Source organism: Spermophilus citellus (assembly GCF_964194105.1).
Source record: "Spermophilus citellus genome assembly, chromosome: 3".
In the NCBI taxonomy this organism is placed as follows: Eukaryota; Metazoa; Chordata; class Mammalia; order Rodentia; family Sciuridae; genus Spermophilus; species Spermophilus citellus.
Genome location: NC_138184.1, coordinates 208,384,770 through 208,410,398, shown reverse-complemented (window position 1 = coordinate 208,410,398; position 25,629 = coordinate 208,384,770). Strand labels below are relative to the sequence as shown.

At 38.1% G+C, this 25,629-nt stretch overlaps 1 protein-coding gene across 3 annotated transcripts in view; it reads left to right on the top strand.

The window, feature by feature from the left end:
* Positions 1–306: 306 nt before the first annotated feature.
* The window catches only part of ZC3HC1 (zinc finger C3HC-type containing 1), a 31,957-nt gene continuing 6,634 nt past the window's right edge, over positions 307–25,629 (top strand). For 2 of the 3 annotated variants that reach the window (XM_081284733.1, XM_081284735.1), the window contains exons 1-7: positions 307–474; positions 2,635–2,746; positions 8,381–8,531; positions 9,068–9,151; positions 19,223–19,350; positions 20,496–20,650; positions 21,722–21,965. In XM_081284733.1, coding sequence (XP_081140859.1) covers positions 329–474; positions 2,635–2,746; positions 8,381–8,531; positions 9,068–9,151; positions 19,223–19,350; positions 20,496–20,650; positions 21,722–21,965 — 1,020 coding nt within the window. In that variant the 5' untranslated portion in view covers positions 307–328. Of the gene's footprint in view, positions 475–2,634; positions 2,766–8,380; positions 8,532–9,067; positions 9,152–19,222; positions 19,351–20,495; positions 20,651–21,721; positions 21,966–25,629 lie in introns of all 3 variants that reach the window. The other variant, XM_081284734.1, reaches the window with a different exon arrangement.

The following is a 25,629-nucleotide window of genomic DNA, read 5'->3' as shown; positions in this document are numbered from 1 at the left end:
CCCGCTTTTTTGCTTAAAAAAAAAAAGGCATATAATCTGCGATGATTATTCGGTGAAATACGGTACATTGAGTCCCTTGTCCCCGCTGAAAGCTCTAAAGATTCTTTACCAACCTAAATATTCTGATTAAAAAAGGAACCGATCAACCTAAGTTTGGTCTTAAACAATGCGACCATCCTTAAATCCTCTTCCTAAAAGCACCAGGAAGGGGCGGGTCCTGCGATTAGACTTGCGTGCGAGATTGCTTCAAGACGCGGATCTTAACCCCTCAGAACGGAAGTTCCTGAGCCTTCAAACCCGCGGGGAAGCAACTTTGCAACGGACCAACATGGCGGCGTCCAGTGAGGAGCAGGCGTTTGCTTCAGGGGTTGAAAAAAACTGGGGTACAGTAGTCCGTTCCCCAGAGGGGACCCCTCAGAAAGTCCGGCAGCTGATAGATGAGGGGATTGCCCCAGAAGAGGGAAGCGCAGAAGCGTGAGTTCTAAAGTCAAACCTGGCTCAGGCACTGGGAGAATGGAGATGGCTTGGGGAAGATAGCCACGGAGCAGGGGCGGATGGTATTGGGGTCCCCTCGATTGGCGACTTGGTCAGTAGGGATGAACAGTTATTGGGACCAGAAGGAGACTGAGACGGCTGGGATACGTCGACTTAGATCTTCTCAGGATGTACCTGATTTCGCACCACGGGAGGAATTTTGCCATAAATTGTTTTTGGAAGGAAATATGAAGAGAACCGTTAGTTAAGCTCACAAACTTCTTTTAGTTGGGGTTCTTAGTATTTTGTGTGTGTGTGTGTGTGTGTGTGTCGTAGGCCGTTTGACAGTATGGAGATATGTTTTTAAAGTGCTTAAAGCAAATAGGGGATTATAAATGAAACCCGTTATATTGGAATGTAGTTATCAAGACAGTAAAAGAAATTGTTATGGGCTGGGGATGTGGCTCCAGCGGTAGCGCGCTCGCCTGGCATGCGTGTGGCCCGGGTTCGATCCTCAGCACCACATACCAACAAAGATGTTGTGTCCGCCGAGAACTAAAAAATAAATATTAAAAATTCTCTCTCTCTCTTTAAAAAAAAAAGTCTTCCTTTCTTTAAAAAAAAAAGAAATTGTTATGCATAACGTGCGTTTTTTTTATTAGAGTTAAATGTTATCTGTAAGTATGTCTACTATCAAACGGTTCTGAAATAGTAAAGAACATCAGCTGTATTTCGAATTATAGCCAACAACCATAATGTGAGAAAATTGTTTTCATTGGTGACAATAGTTATTGCTCTTGGTGTCAGATTTGTAAGTACTGCTTATACTGCGCGTTTTTGTTGTTGTTTTGTTCTTCCCTCATAACTGAAGAAAATGTTGAATCTCAAAGGTTAGTGAACTCAGTGCCGTTTTATTCCCAACTTTATGGATGTTTTGAATTTTTTCCGAGAGGGGCTCGGAATCTTTGAGGAAGATTAGAAAAAAATTGCTTCTTTGAAGCTGTGATTGTTAGTGTAACCCAATTTTTATTAAAATGATACTTGTCTCAGCAATTCCAACACGGACCTCTACTCCCAGGCACCCTTGAAATGGCTTTCATTGAAAATGAACATTGCCTGGCTTTTTTTTTTCCCCCTCTCTGTAAAATTTTTTCATGAAGTCTCTTAAAGATCCTTACTTTGATTTGAATTGTTTAATTGGTTATTTTTGGAATGGAGCCATCTTCAAAAGAGTCTATTCAGATAGCAATATCAGAGTTACTTTTTCTCCTATTATAACATTGCATTCAGATTGTATGGTGAATACCTGAGGACTTCATTTCTTATTTTGTGATTACTAAAATTGTGTCAGGTACTGTTGGAGAACAGTGAGTGAGCTAGGAGAATAGCTTGTTGGTATTAGCAGAGTACTGTAGAGGTAGAAATTGACTGAAAATTAGATATGGCTAAACTGTAAAGAATTTTTGAAAAAAAAATTTTGACACCAGGAATTGAACCCAGGGGTGCTTAACCACTGAGCTATATCCCCAAACATATTTATTTATTTAGTATATATATTTATTTGTTCTAATTAGTTATACATGACAATGCATTTTGACACATCATACATAGATAGAGTATAAATTCTCATTTATTTGGTTGTACATGATGTAGAGTTACATAGGTTATGTGATCATGTACGCACATAGGGTATTAATGTCCCATTCATTCTATTATCATTCCTACCTCCATGTCCTCTCCTCTCCCTGTTTATTTTTTTATTTTGAGACTATGTTGCTGAGGCTGACTTTGAACTTGCAATCCTGCTGCTTCAGCCTCCCCAGCTACTGAAAATGCAGGCTTGAAAAATAGTAAGCAGAGGAATAACATTTCTGAAATGATTTTTTTTTTTGAAAGCTTAAAATCCAGTGTTGGGCGGGGCTGGGATTGTGGCTGAGTGGTAGAGTACTTGCCTAATATGCATGAAGCACTGGGTTCTATCCTCAATACCACATAAAAATAAAATAAAGATATTTTGTCCACCTAAAACTAAAAAAATAAATATTAAAAAAATCCAGTGTTGGAATGATTGATGGTGATTTGCAGAGAAGCTAGATAGAAAACATTTAAGTAGAGTGGTACCATGAAAAGATTACCAACAATTCTATCACTTTGTTTTAGGAGGGATACATCTGCCACATTCCAGTCAGTTAATGGATCACCCCAAGCAGAACAACTTCCATTGGAATCTACAAGCAAAGAAGCCTTCTTTAGCAGAGTAGAAACATTTTCTATATCCTTTTTCAGTACATGTAAGTTGTGCTTTCTACCTGTTCCTGAAATTTTTATTCCTTCAGGCCATTACATCACTTACTCTGATATTTTAACTTGGTAAGAACTTTTATAGGAAAATTAACATCATAATATGTTATCAATCAAAAGGAATATTTGAGATTATCTGACCTCTTCTTTTTACAGAAGAAAAATTAAAGACCTGAGAAAAGGAAGAATAATAACTAATACTTCTATAGTGTGTTTTCTATAAATTACTACATTTGCTCTTCATCTTAAGCCTTTGAAAATAAGTATTATGATTACGATTATTATACATTTTACAAAGGAGGAAGCAGTCATAACAATAGGTTATATGACTTGCCCAAAACAGCCTTCTAGCAAATGGCAGAGCCAAGACTATAGTTTAATTTTTTAAAAATATTTATTTTTCAGTTGTAGTTGGACACTATACCTTTATTTTATTTATTTATTTTTAGGTGTTGCTGAGGATCAAACTCAGGGGCTCGCACATGCTAAGTGAGCGCTCTACCGCTGAGCCACAACCCCAGCCCTTATAGTTTAATTTCTTAAAGACTGTCCTACTCCATTATCTCTTTCTAGATTTTCCTTTGTGTGTTAGTCCTCTGTTGTTACATAAAAAATTGCTTTAAAACTTAGTGGCTTTGGGCTGAGGTTGTGGCTCAGTGGTGGAGCGCTTGCTTAGCACATGTAAGGCACTGGGTTCAATCCTTAGCACCATAGCAAAATAAATAAATAAAGGTATTGTGTCCATCTACAACCAGTGGCTTAAAACAACAAACATTATCTCACAACTTTTGTGGATTCAGAATCTAGGCAAGACTTAGTTGAGTCTCTGGCTCAGTTTCTTACTGAGAGTGCAATCAAGGTCACCTGAGTATAGTCATCTCAAAGCTAAGCTAGGAAACGATCCACTTCTACCCTTTCTCATGATCGTTAGCAGGGTTCATATTCTCGTGGCTATAGGACCAAGCCTTCAGTTTTGTGCTGCCTGTCAACCAGAGACGACCTCTTGATTTCTTGCTGTGCAGTCCTCTCAGTAGGAACAGTTCATGACTTGGCAGCTGGTTTCCATCAGAATGAGTAAGCAGGGGAGCAAAATGGAAGCTATACTCATTTTTGTAAACTCATCTAAGAAATGGATGCTCTGTCTCTATTAACTGGTGGTAACTCTGCAGGAATCATAGACAGAAGGTGGAAGAAATGGTGGTCCACTCCAAGTACTCCTTTTTTGATGACTTTGTCACCCCATATGCAAGGACCAAAAGGCCCAGCTGCTATTTTTTAGAATTTTTATTTTTATAGTTTTAAAATAGTTAATTTTGTCTCTAAGTTTCTGTGGGGGATTGGTTCCATGGCCCCCTTGGATACCAAAATTCAGTGAAGCTTAAAATCCTAATAAAATGGCACAGTATTTGCATATAACCTATGCAACTTTAAGTCATCTAAGTACTATGTAAAATAATTGTTATACTTTATTGGGTAGAGAATAATGACTAGAGAAAGGGTTGTACATGTTCAATAGAAATGCCTTTTCTTTTTTTTTTTTTTTTAGTACTGGGGATTGAACCTAGGGGCACTTTACCATTGAGCTACATCCTCAACTCCCTTTTAAATTGAGACAGATTCTCACTAAGTTGCCGAGGCTGGCATCAAACTTGAAATCTTCCTGCCTCACCCTGCCAAGTAGCTGAGATTACAGGCATTTACCACTTCACCTGGTTCAAATGCCATTTATTTATTTATTTATGTATGTATGTATGTATGTATGTACTGGGTGTTAAACCCAGGGGCACTTAACCACTGAGCGACATTCCCAGGCTTTAAAGTTTTTTTTAAATATGGACACAATATCTTTATTTATTTGATTTATTTATTATGTGGTGCTGAGGATAGAACCCAGTGCCTCACATATGCCAGGTAAGCGCTCTGCTGCTGAGCTATATCCCCCACCCCCTTTTTCATTTTTTATTTTGAGACAGGGTCTTACTGAGTTGTTGAGGCTGGCCTCAAACTTATGATCCTCCTGCCTCAGTCTCCTGAGTCACTGGGATTATAAGCATGAGCTAGTGTGCTCAGTTTAGATGCCATGTTTGTAAAAAAGATTTTTTTTTTTTTTTTTTAATACCAGGGATTGAACTCAGGAGCACTCAACCACTGAGCCCTATTTTTGTATTCTATTTAGAGACAAGGTCTCGCTGAGTTGCTTAGCGCCTCACTTTTGCCATCCTTCTACCTCAGTCTCCTAGCCCCTGGGATTACAGGCATATGCCACTGCACCTGGTTAAAAAAGAATGTTTTTGATTCTATATGGATATAGACCTTGAGAATACTAGGGGCTGACTATACAGACTTAGAAAAAGTTTGCAGAGGTTATAAAGAATATATATATTTTTGGGGCTGGGGATGTGGCTCAAATGGTAGCATGCTCGCCTGGCATGCGTGCGGCCCGGGTTCGATCCTCAGCACCACATATCAACAAAGATGTTGTGTCCACCGAGAACTAAAAAATAAATATTAAGAATTCTCTCTCACTCTCTCTCCTCTCTCACTCTCTCTTAAAAAAAAAAAAAGAAGAATATATATATATTTTTTAATATTTATTTTTTAGTTTTTGGCGGACACAACATCTTTGTTTGTATGTGGTGCTGAGGATCGAACCCGGGCCGCACGCATGCCAGGCGAGCACGCTACCATTTGAGCCACATCCCCAGCCCATAAAGAATATTTTTAAAAAAACAATTTTTTGTGCCAGGCATGGTGGCACACATCTGTAATCCCAGTGGTGGGGGAGGCTGGGACAGAAGGATCGAGAGTTCAAAGCCAGCCTCAGGGGCTGGGGTTGTAGCTCAGTGGTACAGCTCTTCCCTAGCACTTGTGAGGCTGAGTTCAATCCTCAACACCACATAGAAATAAATGAATAAAATAAAGATATTGTGTCCATCTACAACTAAAAATTTAAAATGCAACAGCAAGGTGCTTAGCAACTCAGTGAGACCCTGTCTCTAAATAAAATACAAAAAAGGTCTGGGGATGTGGCTCAGTGGTTGAGTTCCCCTGAGTTCAATCCATGGTACCAAAAAAAAATTTTTTTTTTCTAGTTGTTTGCAAATAATTTCTTAAAGTGATGCCTCATTTACTCCCAAATAATTCCTACAAACAAGGACTTTTTCCTACATAACCAGAATGTAACAATCAAAAGCAGGAAATTGACATTAAGTTACTACCATGTAATCCTTACACCCCAGGTTTATTTGATTTTTTTTTATTTTTCACGGGGAGGTTCTCTGAAATTATATAAATACCCATTCCTCATCAAACTTTTTATTTGGACTCATGGTTTCTTTTTTTTACTCAGTAGGTTTTATATATATATAACAATCAGTATATATTTTGATGCTCTAATTGTCTTGTGTTTAGTCAGCAGAATCCCCTTCAGAATGGCTTTTGTGTGTCCTCTGTAATTGTTTGATCTCCTTATTGCTTTCTGGGATAAGAAATAATTAAAAATTTTTTTTCCTGTAGTGCTGAGAATCAAATCCAGAGCTTTGCACATGCTAGCCAAACATTCTACCACTGAAAACAACATTTTTTTGCTATTATTTTTGGTGATACTAGAGATCAAAGCCAGGAGTGCTTTACCACTGATCTACATCTCCAGCCCTTTTTAAAAATTTTGAGATATGGTCTTGCTAAATTGTTGAGAGTTGGGTCAAAATTGGAATGAATCTTCCTGCCTCATCCTAGCTACACAATGAATTCTCTCTCTTGGTGCTTGGTTTCAGCATCTTGACATGGGCCATCCATCTTTATGGACACCCTTTTCATCCCAGTTGGGTTCAGCTACCTGGTACTGAGCTGCCTCTTTACATCCTGGCTCACACATCTTCCTTATTTCTCACCTGTTGTTTTAAGATGAAATTGCTCAGGAAAGGGAAGGTATTTTAAATCATTTTTTATAGTTGTTTATTGCATTCAATTCTGATTTTGATGCAGTACTTAGATCTATTTCTTTTTTCTTCTCATAGACTATAAATTGATTACCATTTTCTTCTTTTTTTAAATAATTTTTAACTTTTTTTATTTTATTTTGTTTTTACGTGGTGCTGAGAATCAAACCCAGGGCCTCACTTATGCTAGGCAAGCATTTTACCACTGAGCTACAAACCCAGTCCTTGATCACCATTTTCGATATAATAATCAGTTAATCAAGTTAAATGATTCTATAACTAGGATAATCCCAGTTCCTTTAATATTTATATTTAAATTCTGTTTTTCTAGCCTTCATTTATTCTTTTGCTGATATTAAAATGTTTTCAAATGTCCATATCATGCTAGGCATGGTGGTGCATGCCCATAATACCAGCTACTAAGAAAACTGAAGTAAGAAGAGGCTGAACACTGTGGTACATGCCTGTGATCCCAGTTTTTTTGGAGGCTGAGGCAAGAGAATCATAAGTTCAAAGTCAGTCTCAGCAACTTAGACCCCCGCTAATAACAAATTAAAAAGGGCTGGGGTTATAACTCAGTGGTAAGGTGCCTCTGGGTTCAATCCCCTGCACCAAAAAAAAAAAGAAGAAGAAGAAGAAGAAGAAAAAGTTCAAGACCAGTGTTGGTAACGTAGCAAGACCCTATCTGAGGGGGGGAAAATTCTTATAAAACTATAGAACTTTCCTGCCTCACATTTTATGTTTTATCATTTATTTATTTATTTTTTCCTGGTGCTTTATAAAATAAGGGCTGTCAAGGTTGGCGATATAGCTTAGTTGGTAGAGTGCCTGCCTTGCATGTATAAGGCCCTGGGTTCAATTCCTAGCACCACAAAAAATAAATAAAATAGAATAAAATAAGGACTGTCTAGAAAGGATCTATAAAAGTGAGTGTTGAATAATACGGATCAATAAATGTTTAAGGACTTAACATATGCTTGGCTGTTTAACACATGTACTCTGAATAAAATGGACTTGATAACCCTCAAATCATATATGCTCACACAATATATAACAATTAAATTTGGGGGGGATAATAATAATAATAACTATTATTATTTTACCACTTTTATTCTTTGGAAAGTAAAGGTGGATGTGCTACAATTGGAAGACATAGACAAGTTGCAGAAGATATTTCTGCCTTTTTGACTTTGTTCATTCCTTATTGCATAAACAGGTCTTTGCTTTCACTAGTGTTTTTAAGTATCCAATATTTCAGATAAAATGAAAATGAATGGCTTCTATATTACACCCCACAACCAATAATAAAAGAAACCTTTTTTTTTTTTTTTTTTAAGATATGATCTTGGCTATGTTTGTTGCCTAGGACAGTCTCAGCCTCCTAAGTAGTTAGGACTATAGGTAAGCTATAAAACCTTTGAATCATATAAAATACAGAAGCTTCCTACAGAAAAAATTAGGAACTTTTTCCCTCCTTTGTTTATTACTCAGATGACCTTCATTCTGCAAAGCATGTATCTGCTTTAAAAATGGTCTTTACCATTTGTATTACTGCTTTTCTCCTTAATTTGATGTGTTTATTCTTATATGAATTAAGAATGGGTTTTACTTCTGATTTATTCATGTTAATATACTTGCAGTGTTGTTTTTCTTAACATGAATACTCTTTGAAATGGGCAGGGAAACCCCCTGAGCTGTCTCCACTCGTCTGTGCAAAATATGGTTGGGTCACAGTTGAGTGTGATATGCTCAAGTGTTCCAGCTGTCAAGCTTTTCTCTGTGCCAGTTTACAGCCAGCTTTTGATTTTGACAGATGTAAGTATAAAACACGGATTATGTTTTCCTCTACTTTTAAAGATACACTAGCTTTTCTCTGGGTGTGTCTGGAGGGGGGGTCACTTTGAGCAAAGAATATATTTCACCATATATAATAAGGTGAATTTGCAGTTGCCTTCACCCTAATTGTTAGCTTCATTCATTACTTTTTTAAAAAATTAAGCTACCCTAGAGTGGACTTGAATCTTGAATTCATGTATTCTAGGTAGCTGATGGCAGTCTGTTTACTTTTTGATTTGAAAATTTATACTTTTATACAAAGTACTTTCTGAAGTCTCACACTTTGGAACGCCCAGCCTTGTAAGTTAAGTGATATATCTTATTTGTTGATTTTAGGATAATAGTTTAGAGCTTTTTCATGGAAAATGTTAAGATGAAATATTTCTATTATTTTTGTGTATTTTTAAATTATCTTAGTTGTTTCTATTTGTAGTTGTATTTGTACTCTTTAAGGCTTTTGGTTTTTGAATCTATACAGTGTTTTTTTAAGGCATTGCTACCTGTGTGGATTTCAGATAAGGAACGATGTGCTGAGCTGAAGAAATCCTTGTATACTGCCCATGAGAAGTTCTGTTTTTGGCCAGACAGCCCCTCTCCAGGTACTTATTTCTGAGAATTCTCATTTATTATATCTTCTGGGTCATTGCATTTCTAGTGTTGTCCTTTTGTGTGTTTGTGTGTGTGTGTGTGTGTGTGTGAGAGAGAGAGAGAAAGAAAGAAACCTAATCTTTCTTTTTCTTCTATTTGTGCTTTTCAAGAACTTGCATTCATTTGTTTTTAATTTTTAATTTTTTTAAATACATGACAACAGTGGAATGCATTATAACCCTTATTACACATATAGAGCACAATTTTTCATATCTCTGTATATAAAGTATGTTCATGTCAATTTATGCCATTATACATGTACTTTTTTTTGCATTATAATTCTTAATACACATATATACCACAATTTTTCATATCTCTGTATATAAGGTATGTTGACACCCAATTCAAGTCTTCATAAGTGTACTTTGTATAATGATGTCCATCATATTCCACCCATCCTTGCTAATCCCCTTTCCCCTCCCTTTCCCTCCCACCCCTCTTCCCTATCTAGAATTAATTTAATCTTCCCATGCTTTCCCTCCCTACCCTACTATGAGTCACCCCCCCTTATATCAGAGAAAACATTTGGTATTTGATTTTTTGGGATTGGCTGACTTCACTTAGCATTATCTTCTCCAGCGCCATCCATTTACCTGCAAATATCATGATTATGTTCTTTTTTAATGCTGAGTAATAGTCCATTGTATATAAATGCCACATTTTTTTTACCCATTCATCCACTGAAGGACATCTAGGTTGGCTCCACAGTTTAGCTATTGTGAATTGGGCTGCTATAAACATTAATGTGGCTGTGTTCCTGTAGTATGCTGTTTTTAAGGTTTTTTTTGTTGTCGTAGATGGACAATTTCTTTCTTTCTTTCTTTATTAATTATGTGGTGCTGAGGATTGAACCCAGTGCCTCATATGTGCCAGGCAGGCGCTCTACCAATGAGCCACAGCCCCAACCCCTGTATTCATTTATTTTACTACTTATTAAGTGCATAATGTGTATACATTATCCCATTTAATCTTCATATGGCCTAGGATGTAGATATCGTCAACTGAGCTTTTTTAATTGAGGAAACTAAGAATCAGAGATCCTAAGACAAACTAAAGAGAACCATAACTATGATTTTATCTGATTCCAAACTCTGCTTTTCCCATATACTGTGTAGCTCCACGTTCTACCAAAGCTTCTTTAGAGGTAAATACATTTTGGTTGTTACAGGAGGCTCACGGAACCCCAAATAAGAGTGGTGTCACAACAGAGTGTGGAAAGGCAGGTCCTAGTCTTCTCTCCCCTTTGTGTAAGGGCCATGGCAGGACATAGTCTCCCTGAAATCAGGAACCACTGATGTGTGCACAGAGTGCTTTATAATAAGCCAAACATACAGTATCAGCTAGGATTTTGAAATATTTTGTTGTTTATGCAGACATGTTTCTGCTAAGTAAATTGCTTCAACAGCAGAGCCCTCTGGTGGGGAATCTCACTAAGAGCAGAACAAAATTTTTCTTTTTTTTTTTTTAAAGAGAGAGTGAGAGAGGAGAGAGAAAGAGAGAGAGAATTTTTAATATTTATTTTTTAGTTCTCCGCGGACACAACATCTTTGTTGGTATGTGGTGCTGAGGATCGAACCCGGGCCGCACGCATGCCAGGCGAGCGCGCTACTGCTTGAGCCACATCCCCAGCCCAGAACAAAATTTTTCAGACCCATGTTTACAAAGCAGAACCGTTCATCTGTATTTGTCATTCCTTGACCACAGAACAGTGCAGTGTAGGTATATTTTTTATTTTAGGAAGACAGCTCATGCTAATTCCAGGATCACTAATGGCTAGGAATATTCCATGAATGACTACTAAGAGGATAAAATAAATTGAAAGTGACTACGGATTGTTATCTACCTCTGATGACACTTTCTAAATGAAGTTAACATATGACAAAGATTTCCTACTGTTGGCCTAAATTGTATCACTGTATAGCATAGCTCAGCCCTGTGAGGACTGAAGTCCATCCTTGCCCAGTGCACTGAGTTTAAGTTTATAGGGTCTGCCCAGTGCTCTGTTCATAACTTGTAACTCTTGTAATTATACACATTGCTTTCTTGATCCCATTCACAATTTTACTACCTTGAAGACCTCTAATTCCTATCTAGATCTGTCTTTTGAACTTGATTCATATTTTCAAGTATTCTCTAAATATTTCACTTATTATTATAGGTACCTGGAACTCAACTTACACAAAGTTGAACTCTTCTCATATACCCAAAGCTTTGCCCAGCTCAGTAAATGGCACTGACCTCTCCATCCATTTGCCCTAAATCCAGAAGTCATTTTTAGCCACCCTTTTCTATCGTCACCCATTGTATCCTATTCATTCTTTCTCCTAAGTAAGTCTCAGATATAACTTCTTAATTACACCATTCCTAGTTTGGTTCTTTAACATAAAAGAGATTTTTATGTGGAGAAAGGAATGTGCACACTATTTATGTTGTAATTTGAATTTATTAAGCATACCTATTAATTTTTAAGGTAATTTTTTTCTAATAATTATACAGTTGCTTTAAACATTTAAATGACATTTACTAACTTACTAGGGCTGATTATTTTGAATATGTTCAAACACTTTATAAACAAAATACAAATACATTAATTATGAAACATATTTAAGCTTATTATGTTAAGACGTTTTCATGATGGGTTTCATTTCCTCTCTGTTCTTTTACCTTCATAAGATTTTGCTGTTGCTTTCTTAGTATTATAGCAATCACACAAAACACTAAATTAGAAAATGATCAGAAGGGCCTTGGGACCTTTCCCAAATTTTGCCAAACCTAAGCCACTGGTCATCAGAACATGTGCCTTTTTATTGTTAAACATTACTTGAAATACAGAAATACAGAAGATAATCAGAAATTATTTTGAATCCTTATACTCCAATAAAATAGAAGATAGTGAAGGCATCGATAAATTTCTTAAGTCATATGATCTGCCCAGATTGAGTCAGGAGGATATAGACAACCTAAACAGACCAATATCAATTGAGGAAATAGAAGAAACCATCAAAAGATTACCAACTAAGAAAAGCCCAGGACCGGATGGGTATACAGCAGAGTTTTACAAAACCTTTAAAGAGGAACTAATACCAATACTTTTCAAGCTATTTCAGGAAATAGAAAAAGAGGGAGAACTTCCAAATTCATTCTACGAGGCCAACATCACCCTGATTCCTAAACCAGACAAAGTCACTTCAAAGAAAGAAAACTACAGACCTATATCTCTAACCTAGATGCAAAAATCCTCAATAAAATTCTGGCGAATCGGATACAAAAACATATCAAAAAAAATTGTGCACCATGATCAAGTAGGATTCATCCCTGGGATGCAAGGCTGGTTCAATATACGGAAATCAATAAATGTTATTCACCACATCAATAGACTTAAAAATAAGAACCATATGATCATCTCGATAGATGCGGAAAAAGCATTCGACAAAGTACAGCATCCCTTTATGTTCAAAACTCTCGAAAAACTAGGGATAACAGGAACATACCTCAACATTGTAAAAGCAATCTATGCTAAGCCTCAGGCTAGCATCATTCTGAATGGAGAAAAATTGAAGGCATTCCCTCTAAAATCTGGAACAAGACAGGGATGCCCTCTCTCACCACTTCTGTTCAACATAGTTCTTGAAACACTGGCCAGAGCAATTAGACAGACGAAAGAAATTAAAGGCATAAAAATAGGAAAAGAAGAACTTAAATTATCACTATTTGCAGATGACATGATTCTATACCTAGCAGACCCAAAAGGGTCTACAAAGAAACTATTAGAGCTAATAAATGAATTCAGCAAAGTGGCAGGATATAAAATCAACACGCATAAATCAAAGGCATTCCTGTATATCAGCGACAAATCCTCTGAAATGGAAATGAGGTCAACCACTCCATTCACAATATCCTCAAAAATAATAAAATACTTGGGAATCAACCTAACAAAAGAGGTGAAAGACTTATACAATGAAAACTACAGAACCCTAAAAAGAGAAATTGAAGAAGATCTTAGAAGATGGAAAAATATACCCTGTTCATGGATAGGCAGAACTAACATCATCAAAATGGCGATATTACCAAAAGTTCTCTATAGGTTTAATGCAATGCCAATCAAAATCCCAACGGCATTTCTTGTAGAAATAGATAAAGCAATCATGAAATTCATATGGAAAAACAAAAGACCCAGAATAGCAAAAACAATGCTAAGCAGGAAGTGTGAATCAGGTGGTATAGCGATACCAGACTTCAAACTATACTACAGAGCAATAGTAACAAAAACAGCATGGTACTGGTACCAAAACAGGCGGGTGGACCAATGGTACAGAATAGAGGACACAGAGACCAACCCACAAAACTACAACTTTCTTATATTTGATAAAGGGGCTAAAAGCATGCAATGGAGGAAGGATAGCATCTTCAACAAATGGTGTTGGGAAAACTGGAAATCCATATGCAACAAAATGAAACCGAATCCCTTTCTCTCGCCATGCACAAAAGTTAACTCAAAATGGATCAAGGAGCTTGATATCAAATCAGACACACGGCATCTGATAGAAGAAAAAGTTGGCTACGATCTACATACTGTGGGGTCGGGCTCCAAATTCCTCAATAGGACACCCATAGCACAAGAGTTAATATCTAGAATCAACAAATGGGACTTACTCAAACTAAAAAGTTTTTTCTCAGCAAAAGAAACAATAAGAGAGGTAAATAGGGAGCCTACATCATGGGAACAAATCTTTACTCCTCACACTTCAGATAGAGCCCTAATATCCAGAGTATATAAAGAACTCAAAAAATTAGACAATAAGATAACAAATAACCCAATCAACAAATGGGCCAAGGACCTGAACAGACACTTCTCAGAGGAGGACATACAATCAATCAACAAGTACATGAAAAAATGCTCACCATCTCTAGCAGTCAGAGAAATGCAAATCAAAACCACCCTAAGAGACCATCTCACTCCAGTAAGATTGGCAGCCATTATGAAGTCAAACAACAACAAGTGCTGGCGAGGATGTGGGGAAAAGGGTACACTTGTACATTGTTGGTGGGACTGCAAATTGGTGCAGCCAATTTGGAAAGCAGTATGGAGATTTCTTGGAAAGCTGGGAATGGAACCACCATTTGACCCAGCTATTCCCCTTCTCGGTCTATTCCCTAAAGACCTAAAAACAGGGACACTGCTACATGGATGTTCATAGCAGCACAATTCACAATAACAAGACTGTGGAGGCAACCTAGATGCCCTTCAATAGACGAATGGATAAAAAAAATGTGGCATTTATACACAATGGAGTATTACTCTGCATTAAAAAATGACAAAATCATAGAATTTGGAGGGAAATGGATGGCATTAGAGCAGATTATGCTAAGTGAAGCTAGCCAATCCCTAAAAAACAAATGCCAAATGTCTTCTTTGATATAAGGAGAGTAACTAAGAACAGAGTAGGGAAGAAGAGCATGAGAAGAAGACTAACATTAAACAGGGATGAGAGGTGGGAGGGAAAGGGAGAGAGAAGGGAAATTGCATGGAAATGGAAGGAGACCCTCAGGGTTATACAAAATTACATACAAGAGGAAGTGAGGGGAAAGGGAAAAATAATACAAGGGGAGAAATGAATTACAGTAGAGGGGGTAGAGAGAGAAGAGGGGAGGGGAGGGGAGGGGATAGTAGAGGATAGGAAAGGCAGGAGAATACAACAGACATGAGTATGTCAATATGTAAATCAATGGAAGTGTAACTGATGTGATTCTGCAATCTGTATATGGGGTAAAAATGGGAGTTCATAACCCACTTGAATCAAAGTGTGAAATATGATATATCAAGAACTATGTAATGTTTTGAACAACCAATAAAAAAAGAAAAAAAAACATTAAAAATTTTAAAATTTATACCTTTTCCTTTTTTTTTTTTTTTTTAAGAGAGAGAGAATTTTTGATATTTATTTTTTAGTTCTCAGCGGACACAACATCTTTTGTTGGTATGTGGTGCTGAGGATCGAACCCGGGCCGCACGCACACCAGGCAAGCGCGCTACCGCTTGAGCCACATCCCCAGCCCCTATACCTTTTCCTTTTAATTTTACTTTTTTTTTTTTTTTTTGGTAGTGCTAGAGTTCAAGCCTAGGGTCTCACTCATGCTAGGTAAGCACTCTACTTTTGAAACACACTTCAGCCTGTAACCTGATTCCTTAGTAAAGTAATGTTTCTTAAATTGATGGTGCTGGTTGCATTGGCACACACCTGTAATCCCAGCTACTCAGGAGCTTGAGGCAGAAGGATTACAACTTCCAGGAGAGTCAGAGCAATTTTGCAAGACCCTGTCTCAAAATAAAATAAAAGGACTGGGGATGTACCTCAGTGGTAGAGCACTTGCCTAGCATATAGGAAGCCCTGAGTTGAATCCCCAGTATCACAAAATGAATAAATAAATTAAGTTAATTGATGGCGTGTATTTTGACATATGTGATTATAGTCGTCCATTTTATCCATGAATGCTTGGTTCTAAAACTCCCTTTGATACTAAAACCTGCAGATCCTCAAGGCCTTTATATAAAATGGCATAGTGTTTGTATAAAACCTACTTTCTTCTTCCTATATACCTTAATTATGTTATGTTACTTAATAGAATATACTGTATGTTATGTTACTTAATAGAATATACTGTATCAAATAGTTGTTATAAAAAGTCTGTACCTGCTCAGTACAGATTTTTTCTTTCTTTCTTTTTTTTTTTTTTTTTTTTTTGCAGTGGTTGAATCTAGGATGCAGAACCCATGGATTTTGAGGGCTAACTATATTTGCAATGACTTTAAATAATTTGATTTAATCACCCCGAATGTAGAAAGTACCACTTTCAGTTACTCATTGTAGAATGTTTGCCTAGCACATCATGCAAGGCCCTAGGTTCAATCCCCAGTACTGGGAAAAAGAAAAAGAAAGTATTCCTTTGTTTTCATTTTTTAACTTTTAAAATAATTTCTAAAATTTTGAAAATTTTCAAATATAGACAAGATTTCTACCACCCAGACCCACATAATGCCAACATTTTCTATCTTTGTTTCAAACCATTTCATCTTGCTTGTTTTTATGTGTGTGTTTTGGGGGAGAGGGGGTTGTGTTTATCTTAGTTATACTTACCAACTTCACAGTTTCTAATTTTTCTCTTTATTGCTATTCTTTATTTAGTAAGATATCCTTCTCATGCTTTCCTTTAGTTTTTTGAACGTTTTAAATTTTCTACCTATGTTTCATGATATGTCAACTTTGGAAATCCACCCCCCCACCACAAGTGTTTGTTGTTATTATTTATTGTTTGTTTAGTTACTTTTTCTGAGCTGATTCTATAAAGTACATCTTCTTTATTATAGGTGTTGCTGAAGTCTCTGCCTGGTTAGATGATGATTTGACAATAAGTCCCCCAGTCTTTGTCAAGGAACTCTGTTCATTGGGTCAAGTGGTCAAGCAGGCAGTTTGCAAATCTGCATTAGGTCTCACTTCCTCCTTGCACAGAGCCACCAACTCAGCCATAGATGAGAGCTTAGGGCCTTTTTAGGTCTTTCCTGAGCTTATGTACAGCCCTATACATTCACATATCTCAGATTCCAAGGAGTGTGTCAGAGCTTTTCAAACCCTCCTATGGACATCTCAGTTCCCAACTTTTCATTTTAAGGTTTGTGGTCCGTTTGTTGCCTCCCCCCAACTGTTTTGGTTGCCTCATTTTTTTTTTTAAGTGATTCCTCATTTTTTTAAAGTATTTATTTTTTTAGGTGGACACAGTATCTTTATTTCATTTTTATGTGGTGCTGAGAATTTAACCCAGTGCCCCACGCATGCTAGGTGAGCACGCTACCACTTTAGCCACATCCCCAGCCCTTGGTTGCCTCGGTTTAACTATGATGCTAAATATTTGCTTAAAACAACTGTTCTTGAAAACCATTCTCAGGAAAAGAAGGCTTCTCATATGCTAGACAAGTGCTGTACTACTGATTTCACTGGGCCAATATGATTTTTCATGCACTGTTAGATCGTATAATAACAGTCTCTAAGATGGGGCTTTGGAGGAGCAAAGCTCCCCAATGTCCTCTTCCAAGGCTGTTAAGCTGCTGATTTGCACCATGATTGTGGAACTCTTGGTTTTCTGGGCTATATGGAGGATCTAAGCTGGGGAAAGAAGGATGGAAACAATACAAATTAAAATGCCATAAGTTCATTTTCCAAGCTGACTAGAGCCTTTATTCTTATCAAGATTCTGCCATTTTTTCTTGAATAAACACTTCCCAGATTATTGCAAGCCTTTGGTTAAATTTGAGAATGCTAAGAAAGTATTGTTAAAATTTTGCCAACATTCTTATTGCTTTTATAGGAGACAGGATTTTCACAGGTTCTCAGTCCACCATTCCCACAAGGACATCCTACAGAGAAGCAAGAGACATGTACTTAACAGAAAAAAGTACTCAATACATCAGTGCTCTCCTACTTACTAAAATTAATTTAAAATTAACAATTAGCTAGGTGCAGTGGTGCATATGTATCATTCCAGCTACTTGTGATCTTAGTCTAGGAGATTAAGGCAGGAGGATCACAAATTTAAGGCCAGACTGGGTTACTTTGGTAGACCCTGTCTCCAAATAAAATAAAAAGGGCTGGGGATGTAGTTCAGTGGTGGAGCCACTTGCCTAGCTTGAGCAGTGCCTTAGTTCAGTCCCAGGACGGCAAAAAAATGTTACTCTTTTATGCTTGTTTGTATTGTATTTGTTTGTATATCATTAAGAATTCATAGCCTTTCAAAAGCATTTTATTTTAATTATAAGTTATTTTCTTATTTGAGTTTCAAGGTATTCATAGCTGGAAATAATGGATTGATTTCCTTTAAACTGGCTCTTCTGTACTTTCAACATTGTCTCTAACATTCTTGAAAGCATTCTTGCTTGGCAGCAACAGACTTCTATTCTGGATACAACTTGATTTATTTTCCCTACCCCACAATGTGAAATCAGCAGCTCTCTCAAGAGCTTGATCCTTTTACTAGCATTAGAATAGTATTAGAGACCAAAATCTGATTGCTAATGAGGCCTATAATTAATTGGACAGAAGTGCTACTGTTACTATTAATACAAAATAAACTAAAATATTTAGAGATACAAATTGGTAAGTTTTCACATATGACATATGTGTACACCCTTGAAATCATCACTGCTAAATATTTTTATTCTTTCTTTCTTTCTTTTTTTTTTTTTTTTTTTTTTTTTTTTTTTTTTTTTGTGATGCTGGGGATTAAACCCAGGGAAGGCCTTGTAAATGCTCAGCAGGTGATCCTAGGTACATCCCTAGCTGCTGGATACTTTTTTTTTTTTAATTTGTAATATTTATTTTTCAGTTTTTGGCGGACACAACATCTTTGTTTGTATGTGGTGCTGAGGATCGAACTCCAGGCTGCATGCATGCAAGGCGAGCACGCTACTGCTTGAGCCACATCCCCAGCCCTGCTGGATACTTTTTAAATAATCAGTTTAGGATGACATGTGAAATCTCACGTGTGTGGGATTGAACCCAGGGTCACTACCACTAAGCTACATCCCCAGCCCTTATTATTTTTCATTTGAGACAGATCTCACTAAGTTTACCTCAAATTTATGATCCTTCTGCCTCAGCCTTCCTAGTTGCTGAGATTACAGGCATGGCCACCATGACTGGTCAAAATGTATTTTCATTCTTCGTCAGAGCTGATTAATTGTGGTTTCTACTAATTATTCTTGGCCAAATAGCCTAGTCTCCTTAGGAAGTACCTCAGCAAGACCTTTCTGTCCTCAATGTGCATTTGCCAGTATACCAGATTCCATAGATAAAGATGAAGATAGGGTTTATCTGTAGGTTTTTTTCCTTCCTGGCTCACAATAAGTTATGTATCTGACAGCTTGGTAGTTGTTATAAAAGGCTGGTTCTCTAAACTTTGTCACCTATTTGAGCCTCTGTGTTTTTTTATTTTGTATACCAATATCATCTTCCTGTTTACTTTTTCCATAGATCGATTTGGGATGTTACCATTAGATGAGCCTGCTGTTCTTATTAGTGAATTCCTAGATCGTTTTCAAAACCTTTGTCACTTGGACCTCCAGCTTCCTTCCCTGAGGCCAGAGGACTTGAAAACTATGGTGAGTTTTTCTTGGCTAGGTTGTAGTGACCTCCACTTGTCATCAGCATTTGTATATGAAATAATTCTTTTAATGACAAAATGGTGCAGATTGTTAGGAAGAGAACAACTCATTCATTTCTCATCTGATCTTTTCGATTTCAACCAGAAAGTGACTATTGAGGGTTGAAGCAAATAGGTTCCACTTAAATGTTTAGGTATGATTCTTGAAGTGGCAAATTTAATTTTATCTTGATTAGTTACTTATATTGTTTAACAGAAGACACTGACATGTGACTGCATATCATTTTTTGCATATAATTTTCCATAGTGATAGAGGCCAAGTAATAAACTCTTCCTGTGAATAGAAGTGTTGAAATACTCTGGCCCATCTGTACTTTGAAATTGCATATTTACTATCCCATTTCATTAACCTGTTAGTGCTGTGAGAAAAAGCTATATTATAGGAAATAGCAGCTTATTTTAGTCATCTATTACACTACTGTGACTAAAGGACCCAAACCAGAAGAACTATAGAGGAGGAAAAGTTTATTTGAAGTGCTCACAATTTCAGAGGTCTCAGTCTATAGATAGCTGGCTCCATTCCTCAGGGCTTGAGTGAGACTGAACATCATGGTGGAAGACAGTGTGGCAGAGGGAACCGGCTCACGTGATGATCAGGAAGCAGAGAGGGAGAGACTCCTCTGCAGATACAAAATACATACCCCATAGCCATGACCCCATAAATTATTTCCTCCAACCACACCCCACCCATATCTAGCCATCACTCAGTTAATCCCATCAGGGATTAATTAACTGATTGGGTTAAGGTTATGACCCAATCAGTTCTCTTACATTGTCTCACACATGAGCTTTTGGGGGACACCTCAGCAACCGAGTAAGACCCTGTCTCAAAATAAAAAAAAAAATGTGGCTCACTGGCAGACCACCTCTGGGTTCAATCCCTAGGACCATAGGGGAAAAATAAAGCTGCTGTGTGATTCCTAGCCCTGCCTAAAATAAATCTTCTCTATGAGGTCAGTCTCATCATATTTGTCATTTTTTTCCCCTGATTTTTGCCTTGTACCATATAAGTACATCATATGAATAATTTTTCTTTGTATAATGGTAGAAACTTGAAGGTTTTTTATCTTGGTTCCTTTGTAGTGCTTGACAGAAGACAAGATCAGTCTTCTGTTACACCTGCTTGAAGATGAACTTGATCACCGAACTGAAGAGAGAAAAACTCCAAGCAAGTTAGGCTCCGACATCCAAGTCCACATCACTGCTTGTGTTCTCTCTCTGTGTGGCTGGGCATGTAGGTCAGTCAGCAAATTTTGCCTGAGGGCATAAGCTGTGATGATGGCATACACCCATATGTATATCATTCACTTATAGTCTTTGGAAATCACATTATGTTTCCAGTGAGAAAACAGAAACAAAGAGAAAAGTGAGGGGAGGAGTGGGATGGGTGCAGGATAGATAATAAGAATTAGTAACAAAGAGAATTAGAACTTGGGGATTCCTTGTGTTCACACTTGAACTTTGTTTCTTGTACTGTAACTATCTAGGTATATTCCTATAAGCAGTGAAGCTCCTTTTTGAAAATAGAAAATAAGCTATTTTTAGGAAGAAAAATCAGTGTAATTGAGTAAAAACTACCAGAGATTGGTGGGGGATGCAAGTGTAACCAGATAGAGCACTTTCCTAGCATGTGCAAAAAGCCCTGGGTTCAGTCCCCAGTATCCCCTAAAATTTCGGAAACACCAGTTGGTATCCCCTTGCCCCATGCTGATGTGTTTTTTTTTAACTGCTCAGTTTGGCAGAGACTGCCTCTGAGATAGAAGATTTTTGAAACAAATTTTTTTTTGGCCCCCAATGGGGAGCAAAGCTAGGCAGAGCCTCACACACCCTAGGTGAGTGCTATGCCACTGAGCCATGTCTCTTTTTATTTTTTGTATTTGAAACAGGATGTTAACAAGTTGCTGAGACTGGCTGAAACTTGCAATCCTCCTGCCTCAGCCTCCCAGATTGCTAGGATTGCCGGCATGCACCACCATGTCTGGTTTGATTTACCTTTGATATGCTTTCTTTGGTAGATTAGGAAAGAGTTTAAAGAGGGACAGGACAATTTTATAAAATGTACTTCCTACATAGTCTTGCCATAGAGAGCACACCAAGACCCGCAGACCTTTCTACAAGAAATAATGTAAGAGGTGATGGAGAGACATAGGAAGATGACTGTCCTCAGATCAGAGGATGTAAGGACATGGTTTCCAGTTCCCTGAACCACTGAGATTTTTTTGTTGAGATGAACCATACTCACATTACACTTGGTCACATAGAAGTGTTATCCTTCAGAAAGACCCAGCTTGTTTTCCATTTCTTCCTAGTTCTGCTTTGGAACCCATGCAGCTCTCCCTGATAACATGTTCACAGTGTATGAGGAAGGTGGGGCTCTGGGGCTTCCAGCAGATCGAATCATCCATGACTGACCTGGATACATCCTTTGGCCCAACCAACTCTCCAGTCCCAGGCCCTGAAGGTCGTCCAGAGCGCTTCCCTCTGGTGCCTGAATCGCCTCGGAGGATGATGACCAGGAGCCAGGATGCCACATTTTCCCCAGGCTCAGAGCAGGTATTGACTTAACTTGTTTGAGGTGGACATTTTAAAGACATTGTTGCCAAAAGTGTTGGTGGTAGAAAGTGGAAAATTGGTGGGTAGGTTTCACTTCTGGCCATATTGATCAGAGTATTATGTCATTTTTCTGTTCATCAATTGAGAAGCTAAATTTGTTATAGAAATTCAATAAAGAAATATAGTATTCTTAGAAGAGTGTACTTATGTAGGCAATTCAAAAACTAAAAGAATTTTTTTTTTTTTTTTTTTTTTTTTTTGTGTGTGTGTGTGTACTGGGGATTGAACCCAGGGTATACCCATTGAGCTTTATCCCTAGCCCTTTTGTAAATTTTTTTAAAAATATTTTTTAGTTGTCAATGGTCCTTTATTTATTTACATGCGGTGCTGAGAATCGAACCCAGTGCCTCAAACATGCTAGGCAAGCGTTCTACCACTGAGCCACAAGCCCAGCCCCTTTTTGTAAATTTTGAGACTGGGTCTTGCTAAGTTGCTGAGGCTGGCCTTTAATTTACAATCCTCCTGCCTCAGCTTCCTAAATACCTGGGATTACAGGAATGCACTGCTGTGTCTGGCAGAAACTAAATTTTTATTCATTTATTTGTAGTTCCAGAAATTGAATCTAGGAGCACTCTACTGTGGAGCCACATTGCCTTCTGTTTTGTTTTGTTTTGTTTGAGACAGGATTTGACTGAGTTGCTGAAGCTGACCTGGAATTTGTGATTCTCCTGCCTCTGCTTCCCAAGTCACTGAAATTATAGGCTTGTGTCACTGCACGCTGCTCCATATAAGTTTTTATATATATTTATTTTTAGGTGTAGATAGACACAACACAATGCCTTTATTTTTATGTGGTGCTGAGACTCGAACCCGGGTCCTGCCCATACTAGGCGAGCGCTCTACTGCTGAGCCACAATCCCAGCCCTCCAAATAATTTTTTAGTAATGTTTTGTTTTGTTTGTACTGGGGAATTGAACCCAGGGACTCTTTACCACTGAGCTACATCCCCCACCCTACACTCCCCCCTTTTTTTGAGACAGGGTCTCAATTGCTTAATGCCTTGCTATGTTGCTAAGGCTGGCCTCAAACTTGGAATCCTCCTGCCTCAGTTTCCCAAGTCACTGGGATTATAGTCATATGTAACCACAGGCAGCCTAAATTATTTTCTTTCTTTTTTTTTAATGTATTTAGTTTAATTAGGTACATATGACAGAAGAATGCATTTTGATTCATTGTAAACAATTGCAGCACAACTGTTCATTTCTCTGGTTGTACACAATGTAGCTTCACACCAGTCATACATGTGCCTAGGGTAAGGTCCATCACCTTCCACCATCTTTCCTACCCCCATACTCTCTGCTCCCTTCATCCCCTTTGCCCAATCAGAGTTCCTCCATTTTTCCCATGCCCTCCCCCATTATGGATCAGCATCCACTTATCAGACAGAACATTTGCCCTTTTTAGATTTTTGGTATTGGCTTACTTCACTTAGCATGATATTCTCCAACTCCATTCGTTTACTTGCAAATGCTGAGTAATATAATAATTTTATTCTCTTTTAATGCTGAGTAATATTTTAGTGTTTGTGTGTATCATAGTTTATTTATCCATTCATCTCTTAAAGCGCATCTAGGTTGCTTCCACAATTTAGCTATATGCTGATTTTAAGTCCTTTGGGTATATATGAGGAGTGGGATAGCTGGGTCAAATGGTGGTTCCATTCCAAGTTTTCTGAAAGATTTGCTTTCCAGAGTGGTTGCACCAATTTGCAGTCCCACTGGCAATATATGAGTGTGCCTTTTCCCCTACATCCTCACCAACACTTATTGTTGTTTGTTGTGGGAAGCCATTCTGACATGTGATTGGGTGACTCCCGTTAAGGGCCTGAGGCGCTTTGGCTCTGTCGAAGCTTTCCCGACCCTTTCCTGCTGAGAGAGCCCATCCGTGTGGGGGTGTGCCTGACCACTGTCCCCGGGGACCCAATCACTGACCCTGACCTTGGAGTGCAGCTCCCCCTCAACCTTCATTGGATGGAATTCTTCCCTGAATCTCTTGTTCCCCAATAAAAGGCTACTCCCCGGCGTGTTCACTCTCTCTCTCTCCTGCTAGCCCTGAGTAATCCTTGCTGCCCTGCTGGGCGGTTAGAGGAGGGAACCAGAGAGGGGAGCCGTCTCGGACCTAGCAATATAAATAAGGTAACTGAGTCTGTGTGTTTTATTTTGATCTCTTCTAACTAACTTTATGCCTAGAACCTCATTAATGAAACCACTGCGCAGGCCGCGTGGTAGAATTGGCGCCCAACGTGGGGCGACATTCTAGATTAGTTAGATTGAGTGGGAGCGCACTATAAAGATAAGGAAGAAAAAATAAAGATAAGGAAAAAATGAAGATAAAGGAAGAGGTGACAATTTGAGTCACAAAAGTACCTGGAGATATTGAAGGAAAGAGACGTTAAATTACTTAAAATGGGAAATTCAACTTCTACGGATAAGGAAATGTATCTGACTATTTTAGACAGTATAATTAATCAGAAAGGAAAACAGATAAAGAAAACTCAGTTATTACAATTTTTAAAGGTTGTAGGTAAATATTGTCCTTGGTTTTGTGAACAGGAATCTCCAAATTTACTTACTTGGGAGAAATTAGGAAGGAAGTTACAGAGAGTCTGTCTTTCTAATGAACTACCTGGAGGCATAAAAAATATTCAGAAAACTTGGACGGCCCTAGAAGTTTGTCATTTTGAATATATGGGCCAGAATTCGAGGCCCCCTGAGGACCTTATAAAAGGCATTCAAGGAGCTGTTAAGTCTATTCAAATGGAAAATCAGCCTGAGGGTAAGTTAATTCTCTTTCCCTTAAGCCATTTAAAAACAAAGGCACTAAGGGCCAAGCCAAAGGTTAGAAATGTGAACTTAAACTCGCAGCCCCATGCGGAGGATTCAGATGGCGTGGATCAGCCCGCCTTCTCGCCGCCATCATTTCCTCCTAGCAGGAGCCGAGCAACAATACGGGAAATTCCAAGGGAGGTTGCACAGTGTGACGTCACTGGCGCCGACCAGGACAGCCTGCGATTTTTACCGGGACAGAGATCGCAGACAATTTTCTTAGGACCTTCAAAGACAGTTGAATTAAATCCTGAAACGGGGCCAGAACAAATCCCTACTGGGATTTTCGGGCCGCTTCCTGATAATACTGAAGGTTTAATTTTGGGACGTAATAATTTAAAGGGAGCCATTGAGGTAATACCTGGTGTGATAGATTCAAAATTTAAAGGACAGTTATATGTTACTGTAAAATCCAATTATGCCCTAAGGCTCACCCCAAAGGATACTTTTGCCCAATTAATATTATTGCCTTGTGTCTCAGAAAGGCACCTGCCGGTAGATTCAGTTTCTAAACCGCCGGACAGAGTATACTGGTCACAGTTAGTAGGGCAAGAACACCCTTTATTAAAACTTAGAATTAATAATAAAAATTTCCTAGGAATAATAGACACAGGGGCTAATATCTCAACGCCTAGGAAAGAGCAGGACCCCAGTCTTGATGGTAGCGACAGTAATTGCCCTATTGGGCTGTCAGGTAAAGGGGAATCAAGTAGACACTTATTGGACATATTTCCCAGATCCACCCCTGGTACACCCAGCTGTGTGGACTGGAGAATCTA